Here is a 22368-nt window from a genome sequence, read left to right as displayed (position 1 = left end):
TCTCTCCATCTCCAAAAATTGACAGGTGCTTTTTACACCATAAACCTGCCTTCCCTGATAGGGCAGTTAAATAAGTGATTAGAATTTGCAACTTGTTCTAAGCAAAACCCCTTTAACTCTTAGAATCAGATCCCTTTCTGAAAGATCCTCTGCTCATTTTATAGGGAACGTGTTTTAACATGTGAGAAATGCAAGAACAGAAGTAGCCAGGACTCAAGTTCAACTCTACCCTGCCTCATACTGCTTAGCTGTCAGAGACTGATTTGCAATAATGGCCATTAAGGTTAATAGCAAAAGATAAAAACAAAATTTGCTTCACTGGGTAATTTAATTTCAACGAAAGTCTAGAAGACTAAAAGACCCATCCTTACTACTCTAGTTTCCCTTTCAGAAAGTTTCTGAGAAGTAAGTAGTCTTGAACTCGAATAGACTGAAAATAGAGAATTCTGAACAAGTGAAACTTTATTACTAAACAATTGCTAATTAAAATAAAATGGACACTTTAATATTCTCTAAATTAGTTCTAGCTAAAGCCTGATGTAGTAAATAAATATGGTCATGTCTTGTTCTTAATGACTCACTGCGACACTCTCATATCCTTTCTCACTACTACCTGTGCTTCTAAACAGACAAATCATTTAAGATAACAGGTTTGTCAAAAGTTGGGAAAGCAGTTTCCTATCAAATGAATCAGAAATAAATCACTGGAAAACCAGCCTGGTTAGAACCAGAAGAGTTACTAACAATGAGTGACTCTACTTCCCTCAAGGCTCAGGTTTCAGTTCATTTTATCTCAAAGAGGAAAGACCGAGCTTCATGCACTGCCTCTCCTCCCACTTCCCCATGATCCAAGGACAGTCTCCTACTGACAGAAGGTTCCTGGGGCAGGATGAAACGGCGTGCACACTGCGTATGGATCCCTCCTCCCAGCTCCCAGGCACTCCCTGCATTCCCGTCTGAAACTTGAGACCGCTTGTCTCACCTACTTACTCATCCCCTGGGCGCATCCTTACCTCATCTACCCTTTATATCACTGACCACAACCTTGTGTGTGCCTACAATTACCTGTCTATGACTCTCCCCACAAGCACAGCTGCTTAAATAGGGGTGGCTTTTTTGTATGTCTTCACAAAATGTTTTCCAAGGATACACACATGATACTCATTCTTAATTTATTTTTAACTTAGAGAATACTCATAAGACCATCAGGAGAGAACTCCCTCAACTTCCTCCTCCACCACCTGTAAACATTTGCCTCTGCTCCCATCCGTTCCTCCTTTCCTTCAGTTTCAGCAGAAAAGGAGTCACTCCTGGTATCCTGGATAGTCACTCCAGAGGGGCTTGGAATCTCAAACTTTCCTGACTCATGGAGACCATGTTCCATCACATCCTTTCTCCTCTAGACCTTCAAACCTTCTTCTCCAAGACCTCTTACCCTTCCACCCTACAAATGAACATGCTCAAGTCTCTCCCATCTTAACAACATTAATTCAGCCACCAAATATTTATTGAGCACCTACTAGGTGCCAGGAGCTCTCTTCTACCCTGGAGATATAGCAGTAAATAAAACGAAGTTCCTGCCCTCGTGCAACTTACTTTCCAGTGGGAGAGAAAGAGGAGGTGAATGTATAAGCATCCTAGCTACTGTCCTCTCCTCCACTTCACAGATCCAGGCTCCCAAGAGCAGCGTGTGCAGCCTGCCTCTACTTCCTCTCCCGCCTTGGATGCCTCACCCTCTCCGGACAGGTTTGCAGTCCCCACCCCCAACACCACTGAAACAGCTCAGGCAAAGGTCACCAGCAGTGGCCTCCTCCACCGGTAAATCTGGACAGCGTTTCCCAGTCTACTCTTAAACTCTCTTGCAGCGACAGGCACTTCTTGAAATTCCCTGCTGCTTTGCTCTTCTCCCTCTTTGGCCACACATACCTCTGAGTTTCTCAGGTTCCTTTCCCTCAGCCTCCTCCCTTAAATGGCAGCACTTCCAGAGCTCTCTGTTTAGCCTCTTCTCACTCGCTGTGCTTCCCTCGGACCACCTCAGTCATGCCCGTGGGCCTCACTGCCAGTGATGGCCACTCAGGAAAACTGAAGGTGTGTCATCAGGACAGGCCTTTCTAAAGAGCTCCACACACACATAGCCAACTGCCCGCTACGCACCTTCACCCGCATGGCCCAAAGACCCCTCTAATTCAGGAACACTGAATTTATCTCCTCCTGTACTCCAAACTGTTCTTCTGCTATTCCTTGTACTAGAAAATGGTGCCCTCTTTCCCTCAAGATGCTAAGCCAGAAATTTAAGTTTCTTAGGTGTCAAGTTAGGTTCTTCCAACACATCACACGCTCTCCTCTTCTACACGAGTCTCTTCGATTCTATCTCCTAAAACACCTCTTTTCATTCCCTCTTCCCCAATCCCACTGCAGAAGCCACCAGCTCATTTCAGTAGCCACCTTATAACTCTCCATGTCCTGTCTTGCCCTCTTGCCCTGTCCTTATCTACTTAAGGTATTTCGCATTGTATTCTTTGTGAATGGTGACCCTTGACTGTGTGACACAGGAGCCTGAAACCATCCTCCTCTAGGCTGATCTCCACCAAATACAGATGTCATCCACTCCTGCTTACAATTCCTCAATGATTCCCCATGACCTATATGGGTGCTCTTTAAACTTTCACCTGAAGAAAGTGATGGGGGGGATGGAGGGTCTAGAAGAGGCACAGCCTGAAGAAGCCAGCAACTAAGGCAAAATGTATTATTTTTTTATTTAAAATGTTAAAATTATATTTTACCTTGGATTTTAAATCCTGTATTATAATATATTCATGTTTTAATATAGCAATAATTTCCCCCAAATTCAATTAAATGGATACCCCAAGAAGATGTACCATGTTTATCCTACAGTTTTGAGTACCCTGGCACATTTCCTACTGAGAAGCAAGAACCTACGAGATAAAATTTAAGATTCTAAGACCTACCCACCTGTCCAGGCTATTGGACCTACTGAGCTTACTCTTTATGCTCTAGCAATGACTACTACATAATCGTAATTCCTCCAACATACTCCAGTGATTCACAAACCCATGTCTTTCTCCAAACCTAAACTATCCTCCTCCCTGGTCTGTCCTCCCACCGAACTCCTATTCAACTGATGACTCTGAGCCTGAGTGATACTCCTCCCCAGAAACACCACAGGTACATGAACGCCCTTCGCCTGAGCACCCTCAGTATTTGTACATGCCTTCCTTATGGCATTTATTATGCAATAAAGATACTGTTTGCAATATCTTATCTCTGCAAATAACTACAAAAAACTACTGTCAGGGACTTCCTGGCTGGGCACTGTTCTAATCACTGTATTTTTATGTATTAACTGATTTAATTCTCACATCAATCCTATAAGGTTGATAGCATTCTTAGCCACATTTTATAGGTAAGGAAACAGACAACTAAAACTGACTGGGGCGGGGGGGTTGGGGGGAAGGCAGGAAAGAATCTCCACCTCTGATGAAAAACTCTTTTTTCTACAATTGTAAGGAAAAGTTAGAAGATAACCAAATCAAATTCAGAATTCTGAGCAATTTACTACTTCTGGCAATGGTGATCTCTGGTTGATAAACATATAATACTTTAGTCTTGTTTTCAACATAATCATCTAAGTCATATTTCTTTCAACCTTTGCTGAAATAGGATAATCTTAATTATTAAGATGTTTCACAAGTTCTGTTTCTCAGCCACAAAGATAAACTTCAAGTTGATGACAGAATAATAAATAAATGGAATATTTGAGATTTTTATTATATTTATCCTATGTGTAAAACTACAATAAATTTAGTGTCTGAACAACATCTTGGACACAGGTACTCAAAGAGGCACCTGAGAGAAAACATTAGGACCTAAAATAAAAGTGTTGTATGCATACAGGTGGACACATTATGGGTGGCCTGTGAATGCCCTCAGAAGTCTAGCTGGCCACACAATTTGCATAAACTACGATAAATTGTCCAAAGGTGTGACAGTTCAACAAACCAAATATTTACCATATGGCTAAATATTTCACTTCCCTGGTTTTCCAACATTTTGGAAAAGATGTAATGTGGCCAAGAAAAGATGTTGGAAAACCAAACATGGGAAATATTTAGTTTTTCCCAACCAGGACTGACCAGTTAAACCAAAACAAGGTTGCTTACACTATCTATTCTAAAGAAAAACTCACCCAATGAGCTTACACCTCAGATCAGATCCTGTGAGTAATACAGTTGGTCAAGGTAGAGGAAAAGGGAATCAACGCACAGGCAAGTACAAGGCAACACAGAAGTTGACGTCCCTCCATGAGGGGAGCAGAGGTACTCAGCGGCCTGGCTCCAGCTCTGGCTCTCATGCAAGCGCTCTACCAGGCTCGGCACTGTGTCTTCTATACACTTCTGCATAATAAATATCAGCTGAACTGAAATGTATGAGCCAAATAGCCAGGTAGGCTGATAAAATGGAAAGTTGTCACACACCACCCAACTGTAAAAGTCACATGGAAAATCAGAGCGTGCAGATAAATAGGTGAAGGAAACAAAAGAAAAACAAACATGAGAAACTAACCAAATGCCAGGAAACATCATGGGCCCCTGAGTTCCAGCCCTGGCCAGCTTCCACAGTGGTCCCTGTCCCTTCCCAGCAGAGGCCCTGGGACAGAGCCGACATTTCTTTACTCTGTAAAGCTATCACCATCTAAGGAATCCTGTTGGAATCTTCTCCCTGCAAAGTCCATCTATTCGCGAACAAGTGTCTACTGAGTGTCTTCTATTCTAGGTCCTGGCATCCAGCAGGAAGCAAGGCAGCAAGGTCTCTCACAGAACTAACATTTTACTGGAATCAGATAATAAATACACGAACAAGATCATTTCAAATGGTGGTATTAAATAGAAAATTTTAAACAGAAAAAAAAAAAAAGATGAGGGCTTCCCTGGTGGTGCAGTGGTTGAGAATCTGCCTGCCAATGCAGGGGACACGGGTTCAAGCCCTGGTCCGGGAAGATCCCACATGCCACGGAGCAACTAAGCCTGTGTGCCACAACTACTGAGTCTGTGCTCTAGAGCCCGCAAGCCACAACTACTGAAGCCCACTGGTCACAACTACTGAAGCCCTCACACCTAGAGCCTGTGCTCCACAAGAGAAGCCACCGCAATGAGAAGCCCGCGCACCATAACGAAGAGTAGCCTCGCTCACCACAACTAGAGAAAGGCCGCACACAGCAATGAAGACCCAACACAGCCAAAAATAAATAAATAAATAATCACTTTGACTTCAAAATAAATAAATAAAAAGATGAGATGGAGAAAGTGGGGAGGAGCTGCTCATTTAAACTCAGCAGTCAGGGAAGGCATCTCTGAGAAGGTCACTTTTGAGCTGAGACAGAAAGGAGGCAAAGTTGCCAGCCAAGCACAGCACTTGGAGCAGAGCATTCTCAGCAGAAGAAAAGCAAGGAACAAGGTCTGGAGGCAGGAACAAGCACGGTGAGCTCAAAGGAGAGAAAAAGCCTCACCATCCTCAGGTTTCTGTTTGAGTGCCATCTTATGATGAAGTCATCCTTGACTCCCTACTTTAAATTGTATCCACTGACCGGCCCCAGTATTCTCTATTGCTCTTCATGATTTTTCTCCACTAAAATTGTTACCATCTGACAGGCAATATAAATTACTTATTCATTTCTGTCTATTCCTACAGAATGTAAGCCCCTTAAGGGCAGGGATTTTTGTTATTTTAATCACTGCTGTATTGCCTGTACCTATGTGGCATAAAGTAGGCGCTCAGTAAATAGTAGCTAAATAAGTAAAAAGGAAAAGAAAAGAGAAAGGGAGGGAGGAAGAGAAAGAAGGAAGAGAGGAAAGGAATGAGAGGGAAAAAAGAAAAGGAGAGAGGGAGGAAAAGAGAAAGGAGGGAAAGAAGAGTCAGCCAGTGTGGCTGAAGCAAAGTAGATGGGGGAACAGGAGTGCTGGCCTTGTAGACCATGGAACAGGAGCTGCAATTTTATTTTACTTTTTTTTAAATTTTAATTTTATTTATTTTTGGCTACATTGGGTCTTCATTGCTGCGTGCAGGCTTTCTCTAGTTGCAGCGAGTGGGGGCTACTCTTTGTTGCGGTGCGCGGGCTTCTCATTGAGGTGGCTTCTCTTGTTGCAGAGCACGGGCTCTAGGTACGCGGGCTTCAGCTGTTGCAGCGCATGGGCTCAGTAGCTGTAGCTCGTGGGCTCTAGAGCACAGGCTCGGTAGTTGTGGTGCGCGGGCTCAGTAGTTGTGGCTCGCAGGGTTAGTTGCTCCGCGGCATGTGGGATCTTCCTGGACCAGGGATCAAACCCATGTCCCCTGAATTGGCAGGTGGATTCTTAACCACTGTGCCACCAGTGAAGTCCCTGGAATTTTATTTAAAAGACAGAAGTCCACTGAAGGAAATTCAATGGCAGGGAAGCGACATGATCTAATTTGTATTTTACAGAGCTGACTGTAGCTGCTGTATGGAAAATAGGTTAGAGAGAAAAAAGCAGGGACACTAGATAAGGCGCTATGAAGCTACAGATGAGGTAACAGAGGCAAGGTGATGATCGGCAGTGATCAATGATGGAGAGAAGCAGATGCAAGGGTATTTCTCAAGGTAGCACCAAAAAGACTTACTGATGGACTAGATATGGGCCGTTGGATTGAAGAAAAGAGAGGAATCAAGAATGTGTCAGTTAACAATTTATTGCTTCTCAGCTCCAAATCTCCCCTTCACTGCCTACTCTGTGAAAATTAAGATGAACCCTTTAAATATTTTTCCTTTGCCAGATGCCACAATATTAAGCTTTGTTTGTAGAGGCACTGGAAAGACACTGCAGGAGGAATGGTTCCAGTGTGCTCCTCTTGGCAGGATAAATAGAGTATCAAGGATAAATACAATATCAGTATTTCTGATGTCCTATGGAGCCCTGGCCAACTTATTTTAAGATCTTTTTTTAATTTGAGACAATTGGAAAGAAAGAGTCTAAGCTTGCAAAACCTTCATGTTTCTACAATTATTTTTCTTACATATACAAGGATTGGGGTACTTTATTGTTTGCTCATCCTTATTCACATGCTGATACCACACTGCTTTGAGTATGATCATTTTAGAATCTGTTTCAATACATGGTAAAGCAAGGACCACCTCACTATTCTGTGCCTAAATTTTCTTGGCTATTCTAAAACATTTATTCTTCTATCTGAACACAGATTGTTTTACCTATTTCCCCACCCCCAAAAGAATTCTCCACTGGAGTTATAATTAATTTCCATTAAATTTACATATTTTTAGTTTTCCCATCCAGGAACATGGTATATATTTCCATTTTTTTCAGATCATCCTTAATCTTTTACAATTTTCTTCACACAGATCCTGTGCCTTTCTTGTGATACTTTCCCTTAAGTATTTTACAATTTTTTTAGCACTATTATAAATGAAGTATTTTTCTCCTCACAAAGGCAGTTCATTGCCATACCTCCCCTGCCAACATCCCAATGATACCAAAGAATGCTTTTAGTTCCCACTCACCCACACACTACCCTGTCCTGCGATGTCCAGGTTTTGCTGGAATCATTTAGAATATTTCCTTCAGACAGCAAGGTTTTCTCTTTGAATATGTGTCTTCAATTTCAAAGATCCTTACTTAGCATTTATATCACACATTCCTTGTCACTCTCAATATATGTAATTATATCGATATACATATTACATGTAACATAGAGTAACAATAATATATGATATATATATATATTTCAAAGTCCTTTGTCTATCACTGTTTCCTCTCCTCTTCCTACTTTGGAAGGAGGAGAGGAAATATTATTTGTTTGATTAGAGTATACTGTCCAGATTAGAGTCTATGGGTGATATAATATGAATCCTTGCACACCCACACAGAGCTTTCTTTTCCCTGAAAGGTGAATAGTATCTAGGCTGCCTATAAGTTTTTTGGAGTGGACCTTTTCTCTAAAGAGTCTGCTTCTTACACTAACACTATAGTGTTGCAAATGAGAACAGTCTGTTTTGTGGTAGTTTTAACTTTTTCTTTTGTATCTTTATCTTCTTTTGACTCTTTCTAACCTTTTCTTTTCTTTTGTATCTTTATCTTTCTATCTAGGAACTTACTTGTAAGTTTTTTTTTTTTTTCTTTATCACTGAATTCAAGAATTTTATCAGAATATGCCTAGGTTTGTGCCTTTTCTCATCGATCTTGCCTGGAACACAGTGAACTCATTCAATCTTCAGTCTTTTTCAATCTGCAATCTTTTTTTGGCGCAGGGAATTTTTCTTCTATTACTTATTCCTCCTTCTAAAATTCCTGTTATCTGCATTTTTGGTTTCCTGGATCTATCCTCCAAGTCCTTCGACTTTCATAAGTTCCCCTTCCAACTCTTAGTATTTTTGTTCAGCTTTGAAATTGTTATTTTACTTGAACTGAGTTTTAAAAAAAGAGGGCAGCAGAGATGTGCTCAAACTGCCATTTTCCCAGAATCATTTCAAATGGGACTGTTTAAAGGCTATCTTATCACTCAAGTATAAAATAGTTTCTAAGTGCTCACTCAAAAGACAATTACTTTAAATTAATATTTTTAAAGCCCAAACAGCTATTTGTTGAGAAGTTACTAGACTGAAAGCTCCTTGAGAGCAGGGTATCTGCCTTCTATGCATCTCTCACCCTCTCAATAGATCTTGTAAATAAATGTGCTCAATACACCTTTATTGCTATATTGATATGTTTAGCACCGTACAAGTTCCCAAAGGTAGAAGACCTTGTCATTACACTCACAAAATCTAAAGTCTAACTGAGGAGGCAAAAACAACATAAACAAAACAAATAAACAGCTGTCAGTTAAGTGTTAAACTGTTACTGAATACAACAATAGCTTAAAAATAGAAGAGATTAATAAGGACTAAAGTAGTCAGTTGGTTTCATGATCAAAGGACATCAACCAGGCCATGAAACCACAGGTAAATTTTACTAGGAGAAAAGGTAGTCCTGACAAAGAAAACAATCGCTGCCAAGGCAAACAGATGAGAATGAGCCAGTCAGGAAAAAGTGAGGAAACCAGTCTGACTGTAATAGAAGAGTCTGTCAGATACTACTAAGGAAATAAGAATAGATAAGGAGGTTGATGACAAGAGTCTAGATTCATTCACTGGTTGAATAAGTACTGAAAAGCACTTATGCTGAAGGATGCTGCGTGCTGTCCTCAAGCAGCTTACAAAGGGAGATGAGAATATTTATGCAAATGATCATATAATAACTTTAAGGTCATTTGAAAAATAACTATAATATGGGAGTAACATTAGAGATTAGAGCTCAGAGAACCAACAAATGAGGAAGTTGTCTTTTTTTTTAACAGGAACTTCTCTTCTAGGACTCCCCTTGGTCTCCTTGAAGAAAACGATAAGCAAAGAACCATGGGAGGAAAACTCACAAATGCTTTTGCTACACATTCAATTTAAAAATGAAAGTTTCTCCAAACCAGAAAGGAAGTCCAATAAAGTAAGAATGACAACTCTTGGGACTTCCCTAGCGGTCCAGTGGTTAAAACTCTGTATTTCCACTGCAGGGGGCACGGGTTCAATCCCTGGTCAGGGAACTAAGATCCCGCATGCCATGCAAAGCGGCCAAAAAAAGAATGACAACTCTTTACAATTTTAAGACAGGAAAAAAATTGTAACTATGTATGGTGACAGATGTTAATGAGATTTATTGAGGTGATCATTTCCCAACATATAGAAATATCAAATCATTATGTCATACTCCGGAAACTAATATAACGTTGTATGTCAATTATACTTTGATTAAAAAAAAAAATCTAAGACAGCCTGCTTGCCTCAGTCACAGATTTACTAAGCAAGAAACTATCAGAAACTTCTCCTCACAATTCCTGCTAGGTTCATTTTCATTTTTTATTTTTTTGGCTGTGTTGTGTCTTCGCTGCTGCATGTGGGCTTTTCTCTGGTTGCGCCGAGCAGGGACTACTCTTTGTTGAGGTGCGAGGGCTTCTCATTGCAGTCGCTTCTCTTGTTGCAGAGCATGGGCTCTAGGCACACGGGCTTCAGTAGTTGTGGCACGTGGGCTCAGCAGTTGTGGCTCACAGGCTTAGTTGCTCCGCGGCACGTGGGATCTTCCCAGACCAGGGCTCGAACCCATGTCCCCTGCATTGGCAGGCGGATTCTCAACCACTGCGCCACGAGGGAAGCCCCTGGGTTCATTTTTAAAAAGGAGATTCAGTGACAAGACTGGCCAGCACTGTAATGCATTCATGCCTGACCTGAATTAAAACCCACAAGGTTCCAGTTTATGAATAAATTGAAACATAACCCAAGGTCCTTAAAAAGAAAGAAAAAAATTCTACAGCTGTTTTAGTTTACCCCTAAAAGCAAGAGTCCTCTGGAAAAAAAAAAGAGAGATGAGAGTACTACTCTTTGACAAAAAATAACTCCAAGAAAAATCAACTAAAGTAAATGTCATTTACAGAAATATCTACATTAATTTAAACATTAATTTTTAAATTAAACATTAAATATCCTAAGGAAAAAACAAAACAAACAAAAAACTCTTTCTGAACCAGAATGTAACCACAATACTCTATCTGTAGCCCAGAAGCTCAAGTCCAGGGCACAGCAAGGACCTTTCAAAGACACCAGACCTGTGCATTTTCATTTAGGGCTGTCCTGTGTAGCATCCAAGATATTATCCTTCTGGATTTTCCCCTTTCAGCTTCTCATCAACCCCATCTCAATTCAAGGAAGAAAAATTAATTTCACATCAAAATGTAAGTACATAAAATTATCTCTTACTTTACAGATACACAGTCTTAAAGGATTTTACCCAATATCTTGTTCTTTTTAGAAAAAAAGAAGTCACACCCTTCCAGAAGTTAAGCTGATATAAATGAAATCCTCCAAATATATGTTGGAGTGCTGGTTCTGGCAAAGCGAGGTCAAAAAAACCAACCTCACTCCAATTGCTAGCCATTTCTCTTAGAATAGGATAGAACATTCCCATTCTTTTCTCTCCAGGGAGCCCTACCTCCAAAACTCCAAAGACAGAAGCTGTATCCTAAGAAAAGTGGGGCCCAATAGTTAAGATGGAAAAGAATTTTGCTGAAATTACTTGAAACGTGATTCAGGGAGATGGAGGCAGTGTGGAAACACCGTGGGGTTTGGAGCCAAGTTGAGGTGGCTTCCAACCCTAGCACACTTTACTTTCAGGCTTCACGTTCCTTAACAAGTCTCTACAGAATGGAAATGACACACCTATCTTTAGGAGTTGTTAGGATTAGAAGCACACTTCAAAGACTTGTCCAAGATCATACAGTAAGCAGCAGAAACAGTTCTAAATGATTCAAGTGTGTTCTCTCCCCTTTGCCATTCACTTCAGAACGTTACTGTTCCTGGTAGGGAAAAAGGGAAAGATCAGGTCATGTGTGACGGGCAGGATCTGGCACACCCTTTGTTCCACTCAAGGTTCAGTTGCTTTTTGCTAGCTCAGTTCCCTCATCATCATGATAATAGGAGCAATTTATTCAGCACCTACTTACTGGTCAGGCAGGATATACAAAGTGCTAAGCACAGGGCCTGTTACATAATAAGCACTCAATAATTGATGGCTACTTATACAGAGATCTTAACTTCTTAAGAGAGCTTAGGAAAGGCTGGCTTCTTACAGGAAATTGAGTGGAACAGAAGTTAAAGACGCAGAAAAAGGGGAAGAACATGCCAGAGTGGGCATTTCTCAGAGAAAGGCAACATGTACAAAGGCAGGGAAGTGAAAAAGCACCATGCATTCAGGGAAATACAAGTCATTCGGCATGGCTAGAGAAGACAGCAAAAACATGGAAGGCGCGGGAAGCGGGGCTAAAAAGGCAGGCAGGTCTTGTTACACAAAGGATGCCTGGAATTTATCCTGTGGATAGGGGAAGCCAGTGAAAATTTTTCAACAGGGAAAAGGACACAATTAGATCTGTGTTTCAGAATGATCATTCCATCACAGAATAGAGAAGGATGAACTGCAGAGAGAAGAGACTGAAGGCAGGCAGACGAGTTAGGAGACTACTGTAATGGTCTCAGCAAAAGATGGTAAGAGCTTAAACAAAGGCTGAAACAATGTGAATGGAGGGGAGGAAGCAGAATCAACAGAACTCAGTGACCCATTAGAAGTTAAGGATGACCCCCAAGTATTTGCAGAGCAGAAACAAGGAGTACAGTTTTGGACCTACTAAGTTACAGTTGTCTGGGGAGAATAAATGGGATGTCTGGAGCAGAGAGGAGTCAGGGCTAGAGATACAGACTAGGGAGTCGTCTCCCAGCCTTGACAGCTGAGGCCCTGGGCACAGATGAGATCATTTAGCAAGTGTCTGTGAAGTGAGATGAAGGCTAATGACAGATACCAGGAACACCCACACCAGGAGGAAGAAAGAGAAAAAGAAGCCCAAGGGAGAGCAGAAGGAATAGGTAGGGAGCTGGAAGGAAATGATACCATAAACGCTAAGGAAGGAGGGAGTTTATAAAGATATTGGCCCACAGTATCCAATGCTGCAGAGAAAGATGCAGAGAAAGATGTGGGTACTTTTCAGTCTGAAATCAGAAGTCACTGGTGGCCTTGGAGACGTTTTTTTCAGAGGCTTGATGAGACAGAAGCAACGGACTGAGGAGTGAGCAAAGGTAAGAAATAAAATAAAGGAAATGTAGGCTCTACTTTCTAGGATCTATGAGAGGGAGTGAACGCTAGCACACGAAAGCAAACAGGTTCCAATACAAGATCGCGGGAAGATACTTTTCTTAAGATGGGAGAAACTTCAGCGTACCTATAGGCTGAAGGGAGGGGGCCAAGAGCCAAGTGTTAAGTGAGAGGCTAAAGATGAGAGGGAAAAAAAAGACAAAAGACTACAAATGAATAGATGGATCAATCAAGTAAGATCCCAAGATCCCAGAAGAGGAGAAGGGATGGGACTGAGATCATAGTCACAGGGACGCACTGCGGAACAGGAGGGGGATAGTTCTTCCTCTGAGAAAAGAAGGAAAGAGGATAAGGGTGGGAACTGATATAGGTAAGTTTGTGAGTGTTGAGGAGGGACGCTGAGGGAGTCTGGCTTTCCTTACAAGCTAGTAAGAATGAAAAGTGGTAATACACAGATTTGGTTCTTGCTTCAGAGTCCTCTTTGAGAAACTGATGAAAGCTGGAGACTCTCCTCCCCAAAAAGGCACATAAGCACTCACACTCAAAATTCTACACACGACTTTAGAGTTTCCAGGTCCACTAAAGCCAACCCATGTATCCAAAGATTCTGTCAGTTGTGATGCTATAAAATTCCAAAGAAATGGCCTTTCAGAAAATATTTTGTTCACAGAAGAGCATCCACAACGGAAGGCAACTTATTCATTATAAACACAAATATACAAAAACCCTTACTTAAATGTCCATGACATAGTCCAAAAGAAGCTAGACTAGACTTCACTGGTGGTGCAGTGGTTAAGAATCAGCCTGCCAATGAAGGGGACACGAGTTCGAGCCCTGGTCCAGGAAGATCCCACATGCCGCGGAGCAACTAAGCCCGTGTGCCACAACTACTGAGCCTGCGCTCTAGAGCCCGCGAGCCACAACTGCTGAGCCCGCACACCACAACTACTGAAGCTGCGCACCTAGAGCCCGTGCTCCACAACAAAAGAAGTCACCGCAATGAGAAGCCCGCACACCACAACAAAGAGTAGCCCCCGCTCACCACAACTAGAGAAAGCCCGCGCACAGCAACGAAGACCCAACGCAGCCAAAAATAAATAAATAAATAAATATTTTAAAAAATAAAAAATAAAATAAAGACAATGAGTGACAGAGCCTTGGATTTAGCAACGCCTTTAGATAAAAATAGTATTTTTAAAAGATCTTTATCAATCTAGAGCTGACCCTTAGGTCTAAAGATAGAGGACTGAACAAGGCTGGTGGTAAATGCAACTTAAAGGAAAAACGGATGCAAGAAAACTTTTGAACGAGGAGCCAAAAGGAGTTGTTCACTAAGGACAAATGGGGGAAAAGGAAGAGTCAAAAACCATGTGAAGGTTGAGCATCCACATGTGCCTTTTCATACAAAGCTTGAAGATGCTTGAGTCTAAGAAACCATGCTTAAATTTCAGAGCCATTTGCCGGAACCTACAGGCTTAGAAATGCACACATGCCAGATGTCTATGTGAAACAAACCAGCTACTCTTTTCTGCTCTAGTCAACTGCTTGCACTGACCCAACACGTGTTGAACTAGGGTAGAGGGTGCCGACAGGAGCAACTGATGGAGGAGTCAAGTATTACTTGCAAAAAAGAATTACACTAATTGATTCCATTCATCACGTCATATGTAATCATATTCTGCTAAGTAAAACAAGATATTAAAAACAGCCAAGTCACTATGCATCCATTCACTATCAGAAACAATAAAGATTACACATACCAAGCACTTACTACACGCACACACCACACTCAGCTGTTCTCCTACGATCTCATTTTAAACCTCCTTACAACTCTAATAAGGTTGTCCTTCCTTTTTTAAGAACTGAAGAACTAAAACCAGGGAGGTTAGGCAGTCCATCCAAGGTCACAGGGCTAAGTGACACCAGGACTTGGACCCAAGCCCACCAGATGCCAAAACCTATGCTCCTCAAATGATCATACAACCCCACCCCTTGTGCCAAAATCAAATCCCGAAGACAGAGACTTTGCTTCAATTGAAATCTGAAGTGAACAAAAATTTATTGCACTCCTAAAACAATACAAGAAAGAAATTGTTGAGCAGTTGTTTAAAGGACTTAAAGAATGACCTCTGTAGGAGCTTACATGGAGGTGAAATGAAAAACAATTTAAATATTTACAAAATCTATGAATGGTAAAAATGATATAAACTGTAAATGCTATAAGGTTTGGAGAAAGAGAGCTCACAGTGTTCAGGGGCAGGTTTAGAAAAAAGGTAGAACTTCAACTAACTCTTAAAGAATTGTGAGAAATGGTGCAGACAAGCAGGAAGGAGTGTTTCAAAGACCATTCCTGATTAATCATGAGAGAGAACCATGAAGAACTATAATCATTAAAATACAAATACATGTGAAGGCCCTTTTTAGCCAATCATCTGAACTTTCAACCCTGAAGTGCTAATCCTCACACAGGCCAGGAAAGAAAGCAGCCACCAAGGGCTGGACTGAGAGTGAAGGGTTAAAGATTTCTCTTATTCAAAAATCCAGGGACTTCCCCGGTGGTGCAGTGGTTAAGAATCCGCCTGCCAAAACAGGGGACACAGGTTCATGCCCTGGTCCGGGAAGATCCCACATGCCGTGGAGCAACTAAGCCCATGAGCCACAACTACTGAGCCCGCGCACCTAGAGCCCAAACTCCAAAACAGGAGAAGCCACCGCAATGAGAAGCCCACGCACCGCAAGGAAGACACAACGCAGCCATAAATAAATAAATAAATAGATAGATAAACAAATTTATATTAAAAAAAAATCCAGCTCAGTGTTATGGACTGTCAAACAACAAGATTAATTTTTCAAAATACATAGAACTAGGGTGTCCAAACAAGCGCTATCCTTTACAGTAAAGTGAATCATTCTTCCAGTGAATTTGCCTGTCACTACTCTTCTGGAACTACCCTCAAAACCAGTTTACCATCATTCTAATTTTTTGACAGTCACAAATAAAACACATTTATAATCACTCTAATTTTTTCATTCACAGCTAGTCTGGACTCCAGAAGAACATCAAACAGCTTTTCTCTACTTGACACCAAGTAACCTATAAAATGAAACTCTACCCTCAAAGAATTAAAATTTGCCACTATGAGGATTTTCAAAGGAATGTGTCACAGGCTCTGACAAGCAATTCCTAAAGATGAGTTCCAACATAAGGCGGGTATAGCCCACCAAAAATATAGATATGCAACTTTCAGAGAATAAATCACTCAAATAATGCCCAGTTTTGGTTTTTCAAAAACCCACACACCTGTTTTCCTTAATACTCCTAACACTAGGAATGACAACTGCTTAGACATAATTTTCTGATAAAGGTGTTTCTTATGAATTAATGACTATGCTACATATTTGGGGGGAAGTGGCCCACTTTCCCATTATAAGTAAAGTAAGAAGGATTTACCAGTTTTCTGGTGGCTTAATTCCAATTGCCCACTTTGAACACTGTGAAATACAATCTCAATTCAGCATCTCCCCCTTTTCCTCTTCAACTCCCCCACCTCTGCCCAACTCCTAAAGAGGATTCACTTCAACTCCTAGGAAGCAGCTGCCTCTTTCCCCTCCACCTTCAAGGTAGACCTGTACCACTCTTTGAGGACCCTGAGATACGTGATGAAATAGACAGGAGAAAGGGAGGATGTGACTGGGTTTGTTGTGTTTGTGGTCAGAGAAGTGTTCAAACAAGAAAAGGGAGGATCCCTTCCTGTAAGTGTTATTTTATCTTAAATACCTTTCCAGTTGTCATCTTGGGACTGTTTTCAGGCACTGAAAGACTTGCACCCCTTCTAATTTGCCACAGACTGCCTTCTTTCCTTCACACTTAATGACTGAACTGCACGAGCTAAATCACAGCCCTCTCTACCAGCATCCAGTTTTGTATTTAAGGTTCTCTGCTGTTCCTTTTTCACAACGACAAAGCAGACAGCTTCCTCTTTTCTTAGAAGGCAGTTTCTGTACAGAACCCTCATGTACTGTTTTGTCTCATGGACTGTTTTGTTGGTATTTTTAAGTGATTTCCCTACCGGACTCAGAGCTCCTTGAAAGCTAACACAGTACCATGCTCACCTCTGTATCCCTAGCACATAGTAAGCAGAAAATAAATGTCTGCTGAATCAAATAAATGAACGATAGATTTAAAAAAGATTTCAGAAAGAGAATCAACAAGACTCTTTGGAATTGTGGCATACAACTATTTCATAGAATTTGCTTAGAGTAAAAATTAGAGTTAATAGCTTGTGCAATAACCGTAAAGATATTTAAATCATTCGATGGTAACAGATGCCATAATTACATGTCAGCTTAAGATAACAGCACTTATTAGTGAGCAACTTTAGACAAAATACTTAACCTTTCTGAGTCTTAGTTTTCCCTTCTGTTAAACTAAAACAACAACAAAAAACTATTAATAGGTGTTAATAACATCTGTACTACCTAATCACAAAGTTGCAGTGAGACTCAAATGACATAATGCATAAGATCATGACACAAATACAATGAATTATCAGACAGATTTAAACAAATTCCCCTCATTAGTGTTATTTTATGTGCATACACTTGACTAAAACATATGACTCAAGTTCAGACAACAGAGCTTATTACCAAATACATAATAAATATAATAACACATGTGAATCATGAAAAAATTTTCAGTTATGGGAATACTTGCAGAAACCTCCTGCCTATTCAATTAGTCTACAGAAAAGCTTATGATTAGGTGTCATTTCAATTTTAAATGATTCTCTGGACAGTGCTGGGCTGTTCTTTTTGGTGCAAAAGCAGGCAGCTTTAAGCACCAAGTCCACGGTGACCTGCCTGAATGAAGCACCAGCCACAGCACTGGGTTCTGCAACGCACTCTGCGGCAAACAGCCCAGGGTGGCACAACCTGCGTTCCAGCGCACAGCTGGCTCATCTGCGACCAGAGCCTGCAGCTGAAAATACAGGCGAGCACAAAGAAAATTCTTTAATGGCATACAGCTCAGACGATCGCTATAATTAGGACCAACTACAGCCTGAACCTAAAAAAATGAATAAAATGGAGGAATGAGTGCATCAAAGCCAACAACACACAATGAACACATAGTTAAAAGCACCTTTTTTTTTCCAGAAGAAAAAAGTACTTTTGTCAGAGCAGTAACTGTAGAGAAAATTTTAAACAAACAAAGGTCCCTTCAAAATATGATACAGACATCACAAATAGCATGCTATAGATCTGGGGGTTGTTGGTGGTTTCAACTTCACTTGAATTCCTAAAAATGTCTACCTACTCCTCCAGTCAACCATCCTCTGTACTTTAAGCAAGAGAGACAGACAGATGGCCAAGATGCTGACACTGCAGGCCCGAGGTTTTTCAACTATATTTTTTCCATCGCTAAAAGAGATGAAATACAGGATAATGTAGTATAAACCTTTAAGAAACCAATTCAAACTCAGTTACACGCCAAACCAAAACAACCCTGCATCGGAAAACAAACCATGCACTTGTCCTTAAAAATGCTGAAGGCTTGGCAATACAGTTTGTAGGAGTTTCACACTTTCTTGAAGGAGACAAAAGTGAGCTAATCAGTGTGAGTCCTAGAAATAGTTCCTTGGAATCATCTCTAGAAACACCCAGAGAAGTAAACGATAATCAGCTGGAAGTAGATATATCAAGAATAAAGAGCTTCCAGGATTTCCCTCTCCATGTAAAAGCAATCAACTCCTATTTTTAATCTCATTCTGATGCAAACATCCAGCCAAACTTCTCTCCTTCTGGCTAATCAAAGATAGCTGATGTGATACTATAAAGTAACTTTTAAAAGTCTGACTTGAATGCAAATCATCACAGATTGAATGACAATGCTTTAGTCTAGAAGAATGAGTTTTTTTGAGAGGCAGAACCAAGATGGCAATGCCCTAAACATTTCACAGAAACAAACTCACCCACCACAACTGATTCTGGGGACTGGACAAAGAATAACTTCCCAACTGGTTAACTGAAAAAAAATATGTTGATAATTAAGTGCAAATGAAAACAGCACCTCCCTATACATTGAGAAAACCTAACAGGGTTATTAAAAATAATTATTTCCCTCCATGCCCAACTGGCTTTATAACACTCAAATCTACTTCTGGTTTTTCATTGTAAAGGATTGCGGGGTGGGAGAGAGAATGCCTTGATAAGTAAACAAAGTCAGAACTCTCCTGGGAACTTATCACGTTCTTCTTTTCCAACCAACAGTTTTTAATCCACTTGAAAAATGCTAGCGAAGAGGGCCTTTGGCAAAGAACTCAATAAGAATATGCAACTCAGGGGACACCACCACAGTACTGACATCAAGCTTGGAGAAAATGCTGCTTTTGTCTCAGAGGCAGGCTGTGATAAAAACAGGAACTTTGTGGAGAACTGATCACAACTGCACAAGAAGCCTGATCACATGCCCACAACAGAGCAACGTTTCTCTCATTGTTGTCCAGGGACTTCTCTAATAATAGTGGCTCGACTTATTCCATTCTTTTAATTCTCAATACCAATCCAACCCTCCTTGTAGCAACCCATTAACAAAAGAAAGACGGTGCCGGCCAGGATTTCCATGTAACCGGTAGCCACCTCTCTCCTTCCCTCTTCAAAGACTGCACAAGGTGATCAGATGCGGACAATTCAGCCCGAATACAGGCACCAGGAAAAAAACCCTTATGATAAAGGTGGTCTAAAAGCAGCCCTGTGTGTCTGTGTGTTAATGCCACTGCTTCTGGCCTCCCTAGGACCCTCTACGGCCCAACCCGCTTCCATCTCTCTCCTGTCACTGGGGAGGCATCTCGCATTGTTAAAGAAGGAAGAAGAAATGTTGGCGGATTTCCCCTGTCTTTCTCTTTTTCTGAACGGGGGGAAGGGTAGCTGAAACAGGCTAGGGCCCTCCCCTGGAAAAGGGTAGAGGAGGACAGGAGAAAGCTGTCAGCCACCCTGCTGGCGGCCTCACCGCCGCCCCGCCCCCACCGTGCCCCGGCGCCCGGGCAGAAGCCTGAAGCGGGAGGACACAGCTTTGTCTCGGGTTTTGGGGGGCAGGGAGCGCAGAAGCAGCCCGGGCCTGGGGAGGACCTCTCCTCCAAGCCTCTGCTCACCCCCTCCCAGGGAACACAATGAATCACACGGAAACCCACTTCCCGGGCTGAGAGAGAAGGGGAGCGACCCTTCAGAGCCCGGGCCAGATTTCCGGCACCCTCCTCCACTCTGCCCGCACGGCCACCAGGGCGCGCGGCGAGGACCTGGTCTCCCCTCGCCGCGATCCGCAGCGGCGCCCGGGCGCCCGCTCCCCCGCCCGTCTCCTACCCTCCGAGAGCTCCAGCTCCAGCTCCGCCAGCTGCGCCCGCACTTCGGGCGGCAGCGCCGCCACCGCAGCCGGCGAGGGTTCCAGGCCTCGCTCCGCCATCCCGGCTCTGTCAGCCACACTCCGGAAGACAACCGAGGGGGCCGAAAGAGGGACGGACTGACGCGAGCCCACACCCCGGCTACAGGATCCGGCTCCGGCCGCCGAGCGCCGCCAGCGACTCCGCTGCCGCCGCCGCCATGAGCGAGGGTCACGTGAGCGCGGCAACCCCGCCCCCGGGCCGAGGATGCACCGCCTCCGAAGCCGAGTCAGGCTGAGCACTCGCGGTCTGATGGCGCCCTCTACTGGGAAACTTCTGAAACGACGACTCCAAGCCCGCCGCCCCGATTTCTCCAACGCGAAATACGCTAACGGTGTTGGTGTCCACCGGGACACGTAGCCTTTACCTTTTACGAACTCACGACCAAGCAGTTTTCAGGGGCCCCAGGCCTTGCTTTTTCCAGTTCTCTTCACTTAGTAGTGTATCCCTTTGTCTTGTCACTTCTTCCGTTTCCTCCTGATTGACACCTCCGATTCATAAAGATTTGAACTCAGGCCCGTTCTTTCACTGGGGCTTCCCGATTGCATTTACCAGGAGCTCTTTTTTTTGTATTTCAGTTCTAGCATTTAAGACAAAGGAGGGAGAATCTGCCTCCCCCTTCCTAGACGTCTAACCACTTACAGGAGAACTTCGTCTTCTTTATCTTTTTATCCTCCTCGGTGTATGACTTAATAGGTGTTCCAAAAGTATTAATATTTTAATTCAGTATAAGGATCCACACATGTGTGTGTTTTTACCAGGAACTACTGGGGAAGATGCCTTAAACTGTCATTCATAGTCTTTCTTTAGTAGTATTGAATCTTTTTTTAAACGCCAAAAGTCCCCTGCAGAATTAGAGGGAATTCCAGTGTTTTTCCTTCCCTTCCATTCTGATCCAAAATTGGTCCTTTGAGAGTAAGGCCTCAGCATCTGTTCTTTAGTAGTTCCCAGACAGTATTATATCATTCATGCGCTGGAAAGGAAAAAAATTTTTCTTTTAGGTTGAGGAAAGAATTTCAGCTTAAAAAAGGAATGTAATATCATGGCTGACTGGGAAGTAGACTTTGAAATTTCCGTTTAACTGCAACAATGTAAGGAGAATCTGTGGGAATATATGTATGTATGTCTTCTGGTTTACATGAGGACTATGGCAGTTTTTAAATTTTATTTTATTTATTAAATTATGGCTACGATGCGCGTTCATTGCGGAGCGCGGGCTTTCTCTAGTTGGGGCGAGCGGGGGCTACTCTTCATTGCAGCGCGCAGGCTTCTCATTGCAGCGGCTTCTCTTGTTGCGGAGCACGGGCTCTAGGTGCGTGGGTTTCAGTAGTTGTGGTGTGCAGGCTCAGTAGTTGTGGCTCGGGGGCTCTAGAGCTCAGGCTTAGTAGCTGTGGCGCATGGGCTTAATTGCTCCGCGGCATGTGGGATCTTGCCGGACCAGGGCTCGAACCTGTGTCCCCTGCATTGGCAGGCAGATTCTTAACCACTGCGCCACCAGGGAAGCCCTTAAATAAGAGATTTTTAAAGGAAAGAAAAAATTTATGAGGATCAGGAAAATTTGAACACTAGATATTTAGGAATTATGGTCATATTTTTACATATGGTAATGACATTGTGATTATATAACTTTAAAATAGTACTTTTTAATGGGAAAACATACTCAAATACTTATGGATGAAATGGTATGCCTGAGATTTGCTTCATAATAACCCAATGCAAGGTGGGGTGAGAAGAAGGTAGAGGTATATCTGAAGGAATATTGGCCGAGATCATAGAAGGAGTTGGGTGACGGGAATATGCAGCTTGATTATACTATTCTACTTTTGTATATATTTTAAAATTTCCATAAATAAACATTTTTTTAAGTACAGGGGAATATTTCTGCAGGAGATCATAACTTTGTAATTGTATCTTTTTCTATTTTTTCTAATATTGATATATATGTAAGAGAATGGGTACTTTAAAACATGAATCTACAAAGCAATCTTTACTAAAAGTTTCATAATTATAACAGTTGAAAAACTGGAAATATTGTCTACCCAGAAATCCAAGAGAATCAACTAAAATACTATCATTCACTCATTCTTTCATTCAATCATACTGAGTTAATGTAACATGTTAGGAACTGTCTAGGTGCTAGGAATACAGTGTTTGAAAAAGGTCTATACTCTCACGGAGCTTAGTTTAGTTCTATCAGAATTATTATTAGTTTTATGAAGTGGCTT

The 22368-nt window shown here is 42.0% G+C and overlaps 1 protein-coding gene across 4 annotated transcripts in view; it reads right to left on the bottom strand.

Moving 5' to 3' along the window:
* DIP2B (disco interacting protein 2 homolog B) overlaps positions 1–20313 on the bottom strand; it is a 230445-nt gene extending 210132 nt beyond the window's left edge. For all 4 annotated transcript variants that reach the window (XM_068560083.1, XM_068560085.1, XM_068560084.1 and 1 more), the window contains exon 1: positions 20067–20313. In XM_068560083.1, coding sequence (XP_068416184.1) covers positions 20067–20166 — 100 coding nt within the window. In that variant the 5' untranslated portion in view covers positions 20167–20313. The remainder of the gene's footprint in view (positions 1–20066) is intronic.
* Positions 20314–22368: the final 2055 nt, after the last annotated feature.

Source organism: Eschrichtius robustus, chromosome 13, assembly GCF_028021215.1.
Source record: "Eschrichtius robustus isolate mEscRob2 chromosome 13, mEscRob2.pri, whole genome shotgun sequence".
In the NCBI taxonomy this organism is placed as follows: Eukaryota; Metazoa; Chordata; class Mammalia; order Artiodactyla; family Eschrichtiidae; genus Eschrichtius; species Eschrichtius robustus.
The sequence above is the reverse complement of the archived record's forward strand: the minus strand, read 5'-3'. Positions and strand labels throughout refer to the sequence as shown.